Source organism: Streptopelia decaocto (assembly GCF_964273445.1).
Source record: "Streptopelia decaocto genome assembly, chromosome: 1".
Classification (NCBI taxonomy): Eukaryota; Metazoa; Chordata; class Aves; order Columbiformes; family Columbidae; genus Streptopelia; species Streptopelia decaocto.
Window position 1 is genome coordinate 32,583,195 of NC_138663.1, and position 17,558 is coordinate 32,600,752.

The following is a 17,558-nucleotide window of genomic DNA, read 5'->3' on the forward strand; positions in this document are numbered from 1 at the left end:
ATGGTTTAAGAATGTCTGATGACGGGGTTCTCTTCAGGGACTAAGGATAACAGCAATGAATCCACTGAATTTCAGGGGATCTTCTTTGTCTGCTATGGACATTTCATGTGTATTTATACCATGAAAGTTTTTGCCCCGAGCTGACCATGTATGCTCCTCACATGACTGAAAAAGCCAACCAGTTGACACATATAACTATATTCTTTCACCCTGTCAACTGCCACAACAAACCACATCACTTCTGTTACAGCAATAGCTCATATATCCATCCTCATTTGCTACCACATTTTGTGTCTGTCTTGCCGCACCACTATGGGGTCTGCAGTGTGTAACACAGAATGAATTCATTTATGGTCCTTCTTTGGAAAGCAGCTTTACTCCTGATTCCTTAAATAACACAGGAAAGACATAAAATAGCGAAACGCATCGGAACTGGGAAATAGTGCTGTTATTGTGCTATTACAAGGATTTTCTTTAAAAGTACCTTTTTTTTGTTTGTTTTTTACAGCAGTGAATTAAAACTCTGTTCATATTGGCAACCATGAGGCTTTTTTACCTTAACGCTTTCCATTGCTTCAGATATTCTCTGTTTCAGATCTGCAGAAGGGTCATGACTGTGGTGTTTGAGATCTCTCACAATTATATCAAAGTGATTTCCCTTCAGCTGACCAAGTCTGAGGTGCTGGCATGTTGAATGTATGTTGTGTATTCTCATGCCCTTTTTTTCCATTTTGCTCCCAATTTCTTTCAACCTGCATAAATAATTGGGAGAAATTATGAACCATCCTCTACTAAAGCTATCTAACTTCTAATAAGGTCGTCTTCACTTTTGCATTATAATTAAAAACACTTTAAAAAAAAGTTAAAACAGATTGTTATGACAAAAACAAATCAAATGGAGAGATAGAAGTTTTACAACTTGTAGACCAGAAATAATTTAAAAATATTTGCTTCGTTTGCACTTGTATTCTGTAGCTCGACAGATATTGGAATGAAGCAAACTGAACTTTCTCAAGGCAACTGCACCAAATTTTGCATGTTTTATTGAAAAACAAGTCATTTAATATTCAGTAGTAAAAATCTGCCTTTCTTAAAAAACAAAAAAAAAAAAAGAAAGAAAAAGTAATGTGCTCCAGCAGATTCCAAAACATAATTGCTCTTTCTTGGTCAGCCTTAACAAAAACAAACTCAGCACACTGATTCTCTGGCTACACTTGCACATGCTTGTAATTGGAAACACAGCTGACAGTTCAAGTATTTGCCCTTTAAAGTATCCACTCAATGTCTTTGTTCTTATGTGTAAGTAATAGTCATTCAAATAAAAGGAAACTTAAATCATAAAAGCTTACATTCTAAGCAATATTTCAATAACCTTATACATTATGTATTTATAAAAATTATTTATTTTCCCTGTTTTGCTGGTGGCTTGGAAGCATTTAACTATTTTGCTTAATCATTAAACATTAATGCAAAGTTTTGTTAATTATCACTTGAACAACTGGCCTGACAGTGCAGTATGCAGTGGAATTTTACTATTGATACATGTTAGTAATAAATCCTAAAACCTCTATTTGTAAAGTTTACTTTGTTGCTAAGGCCAAAACCCATTAGAAAGTTAAAGCCGAGGAAGAACTAAGGTCTGTTTTTTTACTGCTATTATGGCAGAACTTAAGAAATATTTTTTACCCACTGAATTGGCTAGAGAGTGGGGAAAAAAAAAAAACCACACCAAAAACCACAACAACAACAAAAAAAAACCACACGAGGAAAAGGAAGGCATGTATTCTATTATTGACATCTTGTATTACTGTATTATTCAGAATGTATTTTCTGCCCTCAGGTTTGGTGATATTTTCTTTATTTAGTCTCATGTTTCTAAGCTGGACAATAGAGAAGTTGATACTTAACACTAAAAGACAGCATCTGTCCAAAGTATATTTGTAATTATTTACTTTAGTTTTGTAGCTATATGAAGCTTGTAAGTTGTTGCCTATGGACCACAAGACAACACTCTGATAGCACATTGAAACCTGTTGCATCACATAGTACAGGCTGCTTCTCCGTTCCAGCTATTTAAGAAACTGTAAAGTGGATCCCATGAGCATGAATTAGAAAGATACTGTCCCAGATGATATAGTATATTTGTATTATGAAAAATACAAAGAAAGGCATAAATTCCAACACTGGGGGATTTCAGCACTAAGCTGTACATGCCCTAAAGTTACAAAATATTAAAGCCATTTCCACTGTGCTCTAATACAGGAGAAGGAAAGACACATCATTTCAGAAGTTCATATCATGCTGATTGATACTAACATACAAAAATATGTGTTAAACTGAATGCACTCATATTGTATGTACCTCTCAGGAGTCACCTTCTTCACAACCATAGGCTGGTAAGTAACAGCCTTCTTGTCTTTGATGCCAGTATAACTGAAGTCTGAAGGAAGAACACCAAGTTCAGCAGCCAAGAAACCGATCGCTTCTAGTGTTTCTAGATTTTCTTTCTGAAGGGTGAAACCTGAAACAATCATCTCAGAATTATTAGGAATTTGCACTTCTAAATCGTACAGGTGCTCTGTTCCCTTCCAAATATAATAGCATAGAAACTGCAAATAAACAGTCATCCCACCCCACAAAACTAAAGGAAATTGGACTTTACATTTTTTTCTTTCAATATTGAAAAACACAGAACACAACACTCTTAGAGCACCCAGAAATCCCTGCTGCTCTTAGAAATAGTACCTGATATAATGCAATACAATTCAACGAACACATAGCGACTTACTGCTAGAAACATTCTCTATATCAGAAACCAACTGCTTTAATGAATGAGATCGTAAGTCAAATTTGACCTTACTAACTTGTCTGCATCGCATCTTCTAGAATCCTCCAATTACTTTCAAGAGAAAGCTAACACAAGGGAATAACGCAGAGTTAGTGCTACACCCAAAAGAACCGTAACTATTATCACTGAAGAGTTTATGTAAAATCACTGCAGTAACTTGATTCATTGATCTCATTCTCCAGTGATGTAACTATACCACATTAATAATTATTTATTTCAGCAAAAACAAGGGGTCAGCCAGGCCTATATATCATATAAAAATGATTCTGAGTTTCAGTCTTACTAAAGAACACCACAAAGCCTGACACTTTCACTAAAAAATGTAACATTTACCTGTATAAAGATCTTGTTTTTCCTGGAAACCATCAGCAGACCTTTTTCTGGACCAACTTTTTTCTCGAAATCTTACCATTATTGACATCTTTGGCTGATCATTGACATCTGTCACAGTAAAAGATTTTGTTTCTAAAAGTTTTCCAAATTTTCTGTTGATAAAATGGTGAACTACTTTTCTGTGCTCTTTGTTTCCATCAGGCTCAAAAGAAAATGTAGAATTTTCTAGCTTTGCATCTAAAAATTTGAAGAAATCACTCGTTTCCTTTTCAGTCACTAACTGACGAAGTTCTCTGTAATCAGCGTTTCCTTCTACAATCATTTCCTTGCCTTTCGTAACAGTGACCAGGAAGGGGAATTTCTGCCTCACAGCGCTGTGCAGACCAGCCCGATCTTTCTTGTCCAGCACAGGCCCCAGCGAGAACCCCCCAGCGCCAGCATCGCCGCCACTTTCCAAGTCCCACGCGTCCTTCAGATCACGGGCAAATTTATCAAGCAGTTCGCTCGTAGATTTGCCCAGCAAGGAATCCAAGGGGCTGGCTCCCTCCGGGCCAGTTCTCGGGTCAGGTTCACCCTCAGGGCCCGCGGGCTCCGTCCTCGATTTTTTGGGTGGCTGCAGCCACGGGCTGCTTCGTTGTGGCGGCACTTCGCTGGGTTTCTGAAGCGGTTCAGCCCGGGCGTCGCTAACCGAGTGTTGGGGCACGGGGATTTCTGTCACCACGAAGTCGCTGGGTGAGTTTTTGATGGTGCCGCGGAAGCCGGTGTGCTGGGTCAGGTGGCTGAGGGAAGGGAGCATGGCTGCTCGGCCAGACACCGCCGCACCTGCCAGGGGAGGAAATGAAACACATGGGAGGGGGAAGCGGGACAAGAAATAACATCAGCTACTAAAGAAAAGGCGAGCGGGGAGCGCCGGCACCGCTCCCGCCCGACCCGCCCGGCCGTGAGGGGCCCCCCGGCGGCGCCGCCAGGGGGCGCCAAGACCCACTCCACGTCCCCACGGGGGAAGGGGCGCAGGGACGGTACCAACTCCTCCAGGCGCGCGGGGAAAGAGAGGAAGGGCTATCTCCCCCATCCCCCCCCGGCCAGCCATGGGGCGCGCCGGAGGGGGCGGGGCATCTCCCGGGCAGCCTATGGGAAGGCCGCTCTCTCCTTACAGAGCCGTCGTGCTGTGCCGGTGACGCCAGCGCCATCGGGGGTTGGATCGTTCCCTCTTAAAGGGGAAGTGATGCGGCGGGGATACCTGGCGTGAGGCAAGGCGCGCGGGGCTGGGCGTGGGTGCCACCGCCAGGAAGCGACGGGGCGGCGGCGAGGTCAGGTGCAGTGAGGCGAGGCGGCTCCCGCTGGTGGTTGGGGCCGGGGGAGACGCCGCTCACCTACCGGGGGCGGCGGGCGGGAGCTGCGCCGCTGGGGGCGGCCCGTGGCAGGGTGGGCCGGGCCTCGCTGGGCGGCCGGGAAGCGGCGGGCGGAGCCGTGAGGGGGGGGACGGTGGCGGGCGCTGTCGGGCAGGGCGAGAAGCGGTCGCGGTGTCGGGCCTGACGCGTTCCGTGCTCGTCACGGCCCTGGCGAAGAATTGCGGTGACGGCCCCGGTTGTGTTCTAGGAGCTGAAGATGAACAAGCCCGTAACGACCTCAACGTACGTGCGCTGCCTCGGCTACGGGCTCGTGAGGCGGCTGGCGGACTTCATCGATCCCCAGGAAGGGTGGAAAAAATTAGCAGCCGATATAACTGACCCATCTGGCGAAAGCAGATACAGCCAAATGCATATAAGGTCCTATAAAGAAGTCACATAGCATAACCTTGTTTATATGTGTTTAACATGAATACTGCTGTCCATCTCATTATTGTAACTTCACTGGTGCCCAATGATAGGATGAGGGGCAATGGGCACAGACTGAAGCACAGGAGGTTCCATCTGAATATGAGAAGAAATTTCCTTACTTTGAGGGTGCCAGAGCACTGGAACAGGCTGCCCAGAGAGGTTGTGGAGTCTCCTTCTCTGGATACATTTCCACCTGGACACATTCCTGTGTGATCTGTGATAGGTGAACCTGCTTTAGCAGGTGGGTTGGACTAGGTGATCTCCAGAGGTCCCTTCCAACCCCAGCCATTCTGTGATTGTAACTCATTGTAGTTTGTGTGCCAGTAGGTACTTACATCTTGGAGTAGCGGTTCCTTGGGGAACTCAGGGTAATTACTCCAAATTTTTCTGTAGTTCAGACAAGCTATAGTCAAAGAAAATTGACTAAGGAAATAAGCATTAATCAGAGCCACAGACCTATGTATTTTTAGTGGTACAGCAGTGGCTGTGTGACTCTCTGTACCCTAGAGACTGGTAAACATTGACTTCATTGTGCATCTTCTCACAAGAACAGCACAGGAGACAATAGGACTAACTCCTAGTTCACTTTCTCAGGAAAATGTCCTGTCCCTTTTAGTTAATGAAATACTGCTGAAATTACTTCTCAATGAACTCCATGTTGCTTAAAGAGCTTGTTGAATACTTAAGCTATTTCAAAGGTTATGAGATTTTAAATATCTTGCTTTTCATCTTAGGCTAACATCCAGTGATGTTAGCATTCATTTGTTTCTCTAGAATAATAATAAATCTATTAAAATAATGGATCTCGATTTTTGCTTAATGCCCATCTTGAAATACTCCAAATGAAGTAAGAATTCCAAATAGAAGAAAACTTTTTTTTTCGTTTGGTCTGGCTCTCACCTCCTTGTCTCTCACTGGCATTTTCTCCTCTGTTGGCCCTTTGTGTAAATGTATAGTGGTTTCTGGGCAAAATGTTGAAGCCATCTATGTGTATTGGTCCCCGAGTTTTTTTTACTATATATCCCATGTTTATTCCCCCAAGTTTTAATTTATTTAGATCGGTTTAGCTGCATTTGCAAATAATTGTGCAGTATAGCTCAGTATATTCTGCTGCTTTGGGGTTGTGGGCTTTTTTGTGCTGTGTGGGGGGGTTTTTTGTTGGTTTTTTGGGGTTTTATTAGTTTTTTGTTTGGTTTGGGGTTTGTTTTTGTGTTGGTTGTTTTTTTTTTTTAGTGTATTTTCCTTTAACTTTAATCTCCCTCCCTTCTTTATGGTTCTTGAGGTTGGTTGTTTGGTTTAATGTTGATCTTAATTTATCTTTTAAGGAGATTTGAGGCATTTGTACAAATGGGAAAGAGCCCCACATGTGAATTGCTTTATGACTGGGGAACAACAAACTGCACTGTTGGTGATCTCATGGATTTGCTGATTAGGAATCAATTCCTAGCACCAGCACGCCTTTTGATTCCAGGTAACTGTTACTCTTTCACATATTGTACTGTGTTCTCAGTTTCCAAGATGTTAAAGAGCTTCACAGTAATTCAAAAATCAGAAAGGGTTAGGTTGAAACAGCTGAAAGTGAATGTATTTTCCATTATTTGTACTAACTTACTATGTTTTAAGTAAGAGTCCTACAGTTTACATATGGTGGCAGTATATAACCTTCTCATGATGCTTATGTGTCTCCTAATCTTAGTCAATATTGGCATTAATGCTGTTTGTTTTTTGTGATTCCTAATACAGTTAACACGTTTTCTAAATTCCATTTTCAGAAGCTGTAAGGATGCCACAAGAAGTTACATTACCTCTTTCTTCACAGGAAACCATGCCTATACATGAGAAAGAACTGCCTATACAGGAAAAAGAAGTGGCATCTGTAAAGCCTGTTTTAGCTCAAAGTACTGAGAAGCAACATTCAGCTCCTTCCTACTTAAGTCAAGAAAATAGCAGCTCACAGTCTAGTAACACAGGTAGGCACTCTGTTTTGTAGACTTAAGTACAATCTTTTTTGCTGATCTGTCCTTCACCCCATGTGAAATAAATCATAGGAATCCACTACAGTAATGTCTGTATTCCCATCTTGGTGCATCTATAGGAAATGGTATCTTGCTTTTTTGCTCTTGTTCTGTGTGACTGTGGATTTAGCCTGGGTAATAAGGTGGCTAAATACAAGTTCCACCTTGACACCATGATGGAAAACTTGACTTATAATTAAAGTGCAGTTTATTTTGTGCTGTACATAATCCTGTTGCCCTTTATAGATACTGATTTTTTTTATAGATTGTTTAGCTTATTGTGTTTTAAAGCCAGATTTTCCATGTCATGAATGATAAGAGTGTTGGAGAAATATGTTTAAAGAAAGCATTATATGGAAGTGTATGATTGGTCTGTTTGTTACTAATGTTCCATTTTTGGGTTGCTGCCAGAAGCATGATGCAATTTTTACATCTGACATAGCACAGTGCTCTTTGTGTTCTGTTGCACATTTAACTTATTTTGCCTGTATTACAAGTATTAGCAAAAAGTACAATCAGAAGGCTGCTACAGTGCCAGTTGTGAAAAAAATTAGGCATGGATAATTATTTATCTGCATTACATTTTTTTTCCGGTGTCTTCATAACAGTGCCGGAAGTAGGGCTCCACTATGTCAGAATTTGCATGGTAGCGAGTTTTTGCTTTAATAGAACTGAAGCAGAGAATTGATTCAATGCACTTGTTCGTAAGTGAAAACATAGTTGTGATAAATGGCAAATGTGTCTTTCAGATTTCCATAGTTTTTGCTTTCGTGACTTGGAAACTGTTACAAACAATTTTGATGCGCGACCAGAATCAGCTGGAGGTAATAAACTGGGAGAAGGTGGCTTTGGCATTGTGTTCAAAGGCTACATCAATGGCAGAAATGTGGCTGTCAAGAAGCTCGTTGCTGTGAGTTATCCTGGTTATTTTTCTTTTTAATGGGGGTGTACTTTGTAGAATAGACTTATTTATCTGTGGAAAGTGTTCAGTTACACAATTCAAAAAGTTTAACCCCGTTAACATTAGTTGGGTTGAGCACCTTGTGCTGCAGTCTCATGGGTGGTGTGAGGTGGTGCAGTCGGCAGAGATGAGTGTTGCCTTTTCTGTAGCTCTTCTTTGAATGGCTCAGGCAAGTTGTCTGGAAGAGCAGAGTCCTCCCCCAGTTCCCCTCCCTCCTCTCCTACAGACAAGAAGTGGCAGAAGGGAAGGGGTGCTTGGAAGGTTTCCCTTTCAGAATCATATGAGGGATTCACAAGCTAAGTAGGTGTTGCCACATAATTTTAGTCATCATAACCAATGGTTTGTGTGAACAATTAATTTTGTAATGAGTGAGTGCTATTAGTGGGTAACTGCAGTGAAATAAAATGAGTAAGTTGGTGATTGTGCTCTAACCAGATCCATTTGTCCAGTAGTATTGTGTTCCAAGGAGTTAAAAATCATGTTCTGATACTTTATTTTTGAGTAGAGTAAAAAAGAGTATTGTAAAAAGTTTAGTTGTTACACGTAACTCATCTGAAGAAAGGCTTAGAATTCCAATTTTTTTTTTTTAAATGAACAACTGTGCACTCTAATACGGTCAGCAGTATTAACACCAAATACTTCCTTTTGTAGATGGTTGATGTTAGTGTTCAGGACTTGAAACAGCAATTTGATCAAGAAATAAAAATTATGGCAAAGTGAGTATGGTGTCGTATGATGTTATTATAGCTTTCTATGGGAATCTGAGTTGACAGATAATACATTAGCTAGTGTAATCCCTTATTTTTGTCTTTCTAGCATAACTTAAAAAATTTTATGTTAAGTGAGAATGTTTCATATACAATATGACTGTATTTTGTACATTTGAAAACACCACTGCAAAAACCTGGCTATGGGCAGTAGGGCTGGAACAAGTAATTGGGGATGAAGTTCCTTCTGCCTTGTATGTTCCTTGCATGTTGGGAGTCTTTCAGAGCATACATTAATAGATTTTTTTTTTTTTTTTTTTTTTTGCTGTAGGTGTCAGCATGAGAATCTAGTAGAATTGCTTGGTTTCTCAAGTGATGGTGCTCAGCCATGCCTGGTGTATGAATACATGCCCAATGGTTCATTGCTTGACAGACTTGCTTGTCTGGTATGTAAAATATTTTCTCGCTTCCAGTTGTCGTACTTTAGTAAAGTATAGATATCTATGAAATATTTTTGTAACACTGCTGAACTGTACTGGCCAAGCGATGTTTTACTGCTTAGTTCCATGTGCTAGAAGACAAATGTGGTAACAAGTGTTCTTCCAGTAACATTTTATACAAATGTTTTAGACTCATTAAAGTCAAAGCAGGCAGACAATGCAACGTCATGGACTGGTACCTGAAGTGGCACAGGAGCCTGGACTTGCTGTGCCTGTGTGGAGCAGAGCCAGAGGGTGCTGCAGTGTTGTTCCCACTCCTGACATTGGCGTCTTCTCTCGTAGTTCTTGAGATTCTGCATTGTGAAATTGCCCTTTGTTCATTGCCCTTGTGATAGTGTTTATAACACAATGTTCATAGGCTGTGTGTCTCTTTCCAAAGTGCCTACATAAATGAGAAATCTTTTTTTTTTTTTTTTTTTTTTTTTAGTAGTAGTTTGTGTAAATGAAATACTTTCTTCTGATCAAATGATGTATGTTCTGTCCTTGACCTTTAATAAATAATAAGTTGCTTTGCTTTCGGGGAGGCAGCTTTGTGTATGAAGGACAAACAGTTGCTTGTTAGAGTGGTACTAATAGTAAGCAGCAAATTCAGAACTAAGTAGATGAGTGTCCATGTTTGTTGAAGGATTTAAAAATTCTGGTTTATATGAAGTAAATGCCGCTTCTGAGGCTGTAATCTGGTGAACATTTTAAACTGGTGCCACCTCAACTCCTCATGCCTTTAGACCTTAAAAAAAGGTTGTTTCGCTGATCTTCCTGTTGTACTGGTTCAAGCATTTAGTAGTTGGAGAAAGAGCCAGGTTAGGGATCAGTCAGGGTTTTGGCTGGATCAGTCAAAAAAATAGTTGTTGAAAAATACCTTTAATTTTCACATGGAGATATTTCCTCTGCAAGGCTGCACAAATACTTCTACCCCAACAGGAAAGAACTGGTGTTAGGAGGAGAATGAGAGCAGTGGCTGGGGAAAGGACTTGGTATGTTTGGTAGTACTGCTGTCTCAGGTTGGTTTGTGTGATTTGCTTGCACGCGCGTATATGTGTGCAATTTTAATTTTTTTTTTATTGAATCAGTGCAGAAGAGAAACTTAAATTTTACTTAAGGCAGTGCAAGGATATCTGTAGAAGTGAGCAGTACTTGACAAGGATGTATATTAAAATGTTCATCCATGGAACTTTGGCCATTATCATCAAGTGAGCTTAAAAGATTGGTGGTAATTGATAGCTAAAGTAGAAATAACTGAGGCCTTTACAAGGAAGAGACAGACTTGTGATATAAACCATAAAGAATCTAAATTAGAATCAATAAATCGGAAAGAATTTTCTGATAGAGTTGAATATGTGAACAGTGTGCTTACTGAATGTGTGTTCTTGCCAGTAATTTCAGTTTGTGATTTCACTGGATGTGTTTGGGCATGGACTCTTGCTTAACATCATCTTCTTGTCTGGACTTTGAGGAGCAGGTGAGGGAGGTGGTATAATGAGATACTCTGATCCTATTCCCTTGTCCACTGTCAAGATTACGAAGTAGTTTTGAAGTGTAGGTGTTCTCACTTCTAAGGTCTAGTTAGTATCATGAATCAAGCTAAATGCTTAAAAAGGGTAAATCCTGAAACAGTGGAAGATTTTTCTCAAACTGTTGACTGCTTTGAATTATTTGCTTTGTTAGAAGGCTCTCATACCAGTGCTGGTACAGAGTGGAATGTGTGGTAGGTACAGGTAGTTTATTTTTTTGCAGTGCAGCTGGCCTTGTAGGTTCAGAGTCTGACATTATCAAGAACACTTTGCAACAGGTAAAGTAATCTAAGGTAAAATCCAGGGGAACTGAAATGTGACAAATGCATGTATTTCCACCCAAGTAAATTAAGAAATTTATACTCTTAGTCTTTTTAACTATTTTCTTGAAAACCACAAAACACAGAAAAAACTGACTTCTGTTCTTGTGGGCATTTTTTATGTTTTGTTTTATGTGAGCATACATTATGTATGATTTTCACCTCTACTTGCTTCCTTTCTCCCTTCTTATTCAAGGATGGCACTCCACCAATTTCTTGGAATACAAGATGTAAAATTGCTCAAGGTACAGCAAATGGCATCAACTTTTTGCATGAAAATAATCATATTCACAGAGATATCAAAAGGTAAATGCTGCTGACTAACACTGTCTGCCTCTTTCCCCCCTCTTTTTTTTTTAATTCTCCCTCTGTTAAAGTTGTTTTAGAGAGAACAAACTGTAAGAGGCATTGATTCACTCAAGGGCACAATCTTTTCTGCAAGTGACATCCATCACTGTAATCTTGTCTGTGCCACAAGGACGTGACCAGTACAGACATCTAAAGATAATTACGAGGCTATTGTAGTATGTTATTATCAAATAGTTATTTGAGTCCTGCGAGGACACCCAGAATTTTTATTCTTTCATGACTGCTGCAAATGAAAAAGCTGTTAATGACTTTATAAACGGGGAATTTTTCAGACTAAAACCCACCTTTTATTTTTTTTTCCTAAAACATTTCTTCAGAGTATCTCCTTTGATTTACTGAAGTTTGCTATGAAGACAGTAAAATTACTTCAGTCAGGTTTATGTAGTTCAGGGTTTTTCAAGGATGTATGTTTACTTTTTTGTTATACCAGAATTTTTGCTAGAGATACCAGAGCTCAGAAAAGGTGAAGGTTTTGTTATAGTGTTTTTGTTGCTGTCATTTTGTTTTCCCTTCCTTGATACTGTTTGTGTTGATTTTTTTTTTTTTTTTTTTTTTAATATGCAAGCAGTCCAAATCTTTGAAGAAGAGCCCCAGATGTGTTACACCTTCTGTGGGTTAAGGAGGGACAACTGACTGTGTGTCACGGATGAATGTTTCAGTGACTTTCTGGCTTCTGGCAATTCTGCTAAATGTAGACCACTTTGGCTTTGTGGCCTTCCAGCTTGTGAGGAACAAGCTTTTGCTTCAGCTGCCTCATAGAATGTGCTTGCTGCTTTGACAATTTTTCTTCTTTCTTTCCTGCTAAGCCTCTCGACAAGTGTAATGACTGGAAGGGACGCGTTTTTTACCTTCTGCTACTCTACCCTTCTAACTGCTGTGAGTTGACCATATTACAGGATTGGGTTTTGTTTTGTTTTTTTTCTTTTGGATTCCATTTTGCAACCTCTTGCACTTGTAGTGTGAATAGTTCAATAAATTTGGGTGGTGTTATTAAATAGTGATGCCACTCCCAGGTAAAACTTATATGAGCAGACGTCTAAAACGATTTACTTCGGTCTTCATTTTGCTGTGGTGTGTGGAAGCAACTCATAACTTCACAGGCACCAGAAGAGCTTCTCTGTAGGCCAGAGGAGACATGATTGAATGGGTGTTCTGAGCTACCCATAGTTTTTTGGCTTGGTTATACACTTGAAATCTTTCATTTATCTCATGAAGCTTAACAGTTGCAGTTAAACTTGTTTCTGTTGTGCTCTTTCTGGTGTATCAAAAAAAGCAACCACTCTTTGGGCTTGACTAGAGTTGGTAAGAATCTCAGAAAGAACAGAATCACAACTTCATAAATCTTCAAAGCTGAGCTTTAAATATGAAACTGTTTGGTGGATGGTGCTTTTGCTAGTGTTTGGCCTTCTGCAGTGGTCTTATATTTAACACTTTTTACAGCAGTTCTAATAGCAAGTGATCTGTTGTTGCTTACAGATGTGTTAATTTGTTTTGAAAAGGTTTGGTGAACAAGAAGGGGAAGTTAAAAATGTCTGTTTGTGGTAACTGTTACATGTTGTACCTGTCTATGTGATTATCTTATGGTTCCATTAAGGGGGTCAGAAAAGAAGGAGCATTACAGAAATGTTAAATCAAATTATTTTAAAATAGTTCCAAGTGCTACGAGTTTGAAAAACAGTAGAAGATTTATACTGTAATTCACCCCAGTTAGTATTTTATGAAAGCAATTGGGTCTTTTAGTTGAGCTTCATTATTCAGTTTTTTTTTTTTAAAGGGAAGTAGAAGCTGGAGATCAAGTGGAAACACAGCACATATATTATTCCAGCATTAATAAGTTTTCTCTTGCTCTTCCAAAAGAAGACTGAGTGTATTAGTATTCATTCAGAATGGGAATTTGTAATGGTTGACATAGTCTTAAATAACCCACATAAAAATCTGCTTTTGTTAGTTCTGAGTAGGAATTTAGTTAAAAATTGTACTGTCACCAAGTACCAGTTGTTCAGAAATAAGTATTCTCTATTATCCTTCTTAAAGAATATTCAGATCCAAAACATGGGTGTAACAAAACTGGTGCCTTATAAGAATTTTTTGAATTTGTAGGATTGGGGGGGGGGGGAGGGGGTCCTTGTTTCTGGGTTTTTTGTTTGTTTAGTTTTGCATGCATGCACAAGAAAAAATATATATGGATCCGGGTAGCCAGTTCTGGATTATAATAGAGCAATTAATTTTGAAATTGAGTGATTTCCAACAAAATTAACTCTTACATTTTTGTTACATGAATAACAAATAAATATATCTCTACTGGTATGGAAAATTATCTTTTTTGGTTTTCTCCTCCCCTCTCCCCCAGTGCAAATATCTTATTAACTGATACATATATGCCCAAAATTTCTGACTTTGGACTTGCAAGAGCATCTGTAACATTCACACAAACAATCATGACTGAAAGAATTGTTGGAACAGCAGCCTATATGGCACCTGAAGCTCTGCGAGGAGAGATAACGCCTAAATCTGATATCTTCAGTTTTGGAGTAGTAAGTAGAATGTGGGAAACAGTATATTACTTTTTTTTTTTTTTTAATTATAAAAGCATACACAATCAAGAATACCTGAAATTAGACAATCTACTCTGATCTATCATTTCTCCTTTTCCCAACATATGTGCTCTTAAGGTAGTTTCTAAACTTTGATAGGTTTAAAATCATTTGAATATGCTGACTAAAACATTACATTTGCTAATAATTACAATAATTATATTAAAATGTAATTTTGCATGCAAAAGGCCAGACTAACATTCCAAGTTCTAGCTAAATGTAGTATGAAGTCATGTGGAACATTGTTCTTGCATAGTATTGCAAGAAATGTAACTCAGGCTGGAAAATAATATTCAAAGCAAATTTTCCAAATTAGTGTGTTTTCCTATTTTCAAGCACTAAAATTATGCTGTCCATGTGGGATTTGCCTTAAAGCTGAGTACAAAAAAAGACAGGAGCTTAATATTTGGGAGAATAATGAATCTATTCTGAATAGATCCAAGACTAATTGCTCTTGACCCCTTCCTTCATGGCAATTAGTTTTGTGGTGAGTTGGGCCAGATACTGTGTCTGAGTAGTTTGGAAATCCTTCCGTTTTGCTTTGAATCAATACAATGTAGGGTGAGAAAAACTTCTATTGAAATTCAGAGACAACACTGCTAATAACAGTTAATGAAAATAAAGGTAGGAAAAACAGAGAGCTGTTTTTGCAGTAAGCATTCGTTTGAAAGACTGGGGGTCATGCTCCTTTTTGCAAATGGTATATATGCTAAGGATTATTCTATGCTTCATTTTCTCTTCTGATTTTTTTTTTTTTTTTTTTCCTCCTAGGTCTTACTAGAAATAATAACGGGTCTTCCTCCAGTAGATGAAAACCGGGAGCCACAGTTACTGGTATGTTCCTTGTGATTTCTCCTCCCCTCGCCCTGCTCCAGGTTCACTTTATTTGAAATCATCATTAATTCTCTTTGTTTCAGTACCGCTTCTTGTTGCAATACCCTTATGCTTTATCGGTGTTCTGTTATACCCAGATACTCTGATAGTTCCTCATTCACCAGAACATTTTAAAGTACTCATCTCAGTTGTGTCTTTATGGTTCTTTATAATTCTTACCATTTCTGTGTCCGTTTTCATCCTCTTCAACTTTACTAATAGTTAAACAATACCTTGTGTGTTTAACCTTAGGGAAGTTTGAAATGTAAGGCTTTTTTTCAGGGTGGAGGGTGGGATGAATTTTATTTTCTTATTTACTATTCAATGAGTAATTCAGTCTACTAATTAGGCAACTGATGTCTGAGTTCACTCTCTTAAATTAAAAATCTTACAAGGCTGCCCTTGAATTTAGCCTTTCATTTAACTTATAATTAAATTCTGAACTACTTAGTCCAAGGTTTCCTAGAATATATTTTACTTTGGGGTTTGGATTGGCTTTGTTCCATGCTCTTTCACAGCAGATCACTTTCTTCCACAGCTATAGGAATACCTGTGTACTAGTACTAGTTTGTTTTTTTTCCTCCAAGATATGTCTTCTGGAGTGGCATAATACTTACTGTATTGAGCTCTGTAAAGACCTGGGAGAACTCAATCCCTGTCAAATTGAATCTTGAGGTTTTCTGGGGTTTTGAAGCGGGCTTTTTTAGAGATAGGATCTAGAAAGGAATATAAAGTGTGATTTGACTGGTACAGTTTATCTTTGTAATATACTTCTGTGAGCACAAAGAGAATCCTCAGGGCAAGATAATGTGGCATCCTTAGCTTTGAAAATTTTGGGAAAGCTGAATGTTAGTCAGCAATTTCTGACTGACCCGTAGAGGAAGGCAGGAGATCTGACTCTATTCACTGACTTTTTTCTTCATTTACCATGTTGACTTGTCTGAGATATTCCTCAAACGGTATATGTGATGACAGATAGTGTATTTTAAGTTTGGTGGTGCTGGAGAGCTTTGGACTAAAACAGTCAGATTTAAAAGTTTATTTCAGACTAGAAGCTTCCCTTAGCATAGATATAGGAGCCACTGGTGACAGAAGGCATTAGTTTACAGAAAGAGGCTTTATCAAACTGACAAAAAACTAAGTTGTTCACACTTAAGCTTGCATATTTGTGGGTTATTAAGTAGACAAATACTTCATGTTGATCATGCTGCTTCTCTAGAAAAAGAGACAGTACTAAGAAACTGAGCCTTAAACTGGAAGGAAGTTAAAGTTGTATGATGCAGCTTAAAGAAAACTGCTTTACAGTTTTGTGTTAACTCAATTAGATATAATTTATAATACAAATGTATAGTCCATTTATAGTCTTATAGGCTATTTCTGCAGATATTGATGAATAAGAACGCTGCTGAACCATTTTCATCATTCTTTGTCTAGAAAAGTGGTTGAGAAAAGAAATGAACACTCAAAAGCAAGTTTTCAAAGTGTTTATGTGGAACACAGTGTCCAGATGCTTACAGTGTTACCTGCTCTGTGGTTCCAACTCTCTTGTAGTTAACTATCAAAGATGAAATTGAGGATGAGGAAGCAACTATTGAGGATTATGTTGATGAAAAGATGAGCGACTGGGATGCCCCTTCAGTTCATAAAATGTACTCAATTGCTGAAAAGTGTCTGAGTGAGAAAAAAAACAGAAGGCCAGATATTAAGATGGTATGTCATCTTTCAGGTAAAAGCTGGGGGGAGGGGGAGGTGGTTACAGTATCAGTCATTTGTAGTTCTTTCTGTTCTCTTGCAGGTCCAACAGCATCTACAAGAGATAAAAACTTGATACTATTCACATACACAAATGTTTTTGAAATGGAGTAGACACCAGCAACAAATATATTATTAGTATTTAGTGTGACATTATCAGCCTGTCTGCTTTCCAGAACTTTCTGGTCTACATACAAGGTGTGCTGTTAGCCTGTCACCATTGTGTTACTTCTGTTTAAGTGAGCAGCCTTTTCACATATCCTTAGCCACTGGGCCCTCAACATAAGAGAACTTTTTTTGCATTAACAGATTGCAGCACTGGTACATCTTCTCCACAGCTTTTAAATGTGTTTCCATATTAGAACCTATTTGGTTCTTTTAATTTCCAAGTATCAAGTATGTCTGCTGCAAAGGCATGTGACAGCAACAGGGTAGCATGTCTTTCTGGCAAATTGCTTTCCTGATCTGGTGTACTAGAGCTTTCTTTATTGAAGACAAAATTTAATAGAGACAAATGGCATTTGTTTTCTTTAGGGGAAAATACTGTAGTAGTACAAATTTAAAATAAACTTATATTTAGTATTTTGAGAGTTCATATTAGTGTGAACATGACGATTCTTCAGAAAGTCTTCTTGGGATTAGTTTTAATCAAATAAATACTGTGAGGCATATTCCAGGTTGTTTTTTGGTTTCAAGGAGTCACAAGCAAAATTATCTTGCAGTGCAAATGCAAAAATATATAATGGCTTTCTTCCAGTGAACTCTATGACAACAAACCACTTAATATTTGTTCTTAGAAGACTCTTATCTTGGAATATTTAGCAGAAGATTCCATATGGATTATAAATACAGCTGGTATATTTTGTTAAAGAGGCCAGAATAATAACACCAGTTCTGTATTTTCCTTAGTCAAATAATGAAGCTCTTTCATATATATATTTATGTAATTAATAAA

General features: G+C 38.7%; 2 protein-coding genes across 6 annotated transcripts in view; one reads left to right on the top strand and one right to left on the bottom strand.

Annotated features, from left to right (window-relative positions):
- PUS7L (pseudouridine synthase 7 like) overlaps positions 1–4,603 on the bottom strand; it is a 16,684-nt gene extending 12,081 nt beyond the window's left edge. For 2 of the 3 annotated variants that reach the window (XM_082056307.1, XM_082056305.1), the window contains exons 1-4: positions 4,205–4,296; positions 3,182–4,003; positions 2,362–2,521; positions 557–752 (exon numbers count right to left, since the gene is read on the bottom strand). In XM_082056307.1, the coding sequence (XP_081912433.1) occupies positions 557–752; positions 2,362–2,521; positions 3,182–4,003; positions 4,205–4,271 (1,245 nt within the window). In that variant the 5' untranslated portion in view covers positions 4,272–4,296. Of the gene's footprint in view, positions 1–556; positions 753–2,361; positions 2,522–3,181; positions 4,004–4,204; positions 4,297–4,558 lie in introns of those variants that run through there. The other variant, XM_082056306.1, reaches the window with a different exon arrangement.
- Positions 3,773–17,274, top strand: IRAK4 (interleukin 1 receptor associated kinase 4). 3 transcript variants are annotated; one of them, XM_082056599.1, is made up of 13 exons: positions 3,813–3,913; positions 4,338–4,496; positions 4,781–4,950; positions 6,327–6,472; positions 6,774–6,971; positions 7,766–7,926; positions 8,629–8,693; positions 9,016–9,130; positions 11,212–11,321; positions 13,735–13,918; positions 14,750–14,812; positions 16,403–16,561; positions 16,647–17,274. In XM_082056599.1, the coding sequence occupies exons 3-13, from the start codon at positions 4,790–4,792 to the stop codon at positions 16,677–16,679; spliced, it is 1,395 nt and encodes a 464-aa protein (XP_081912725.1). In that variant the 5' UTR covers positions 3,813–3,913; positions 4,338–4,496; positions 4,781–4,789; the 3' UTR covers positions 16,680–17,274. The 3 variants fall into 3 exon arrangements, with proteins under 3 accessions (XP_081912726.1, XP_081912725.1, XP_081912727.1); XM_082056600.1 differs by lacking the exon at positions 4,338–4,496 and having other exon boundaries at positions 3,773–3,913; XM_082056601.1 differs by lacking the exons at positions 3,813–3,913; positions 4,338–4,496; positions 4,781–4,950 and having other exon boundaries at positions 6,335–6,472; positions 6,821–6,971.
- Positions 17,275–17,558: the final 284 nt, after the last annotated feature.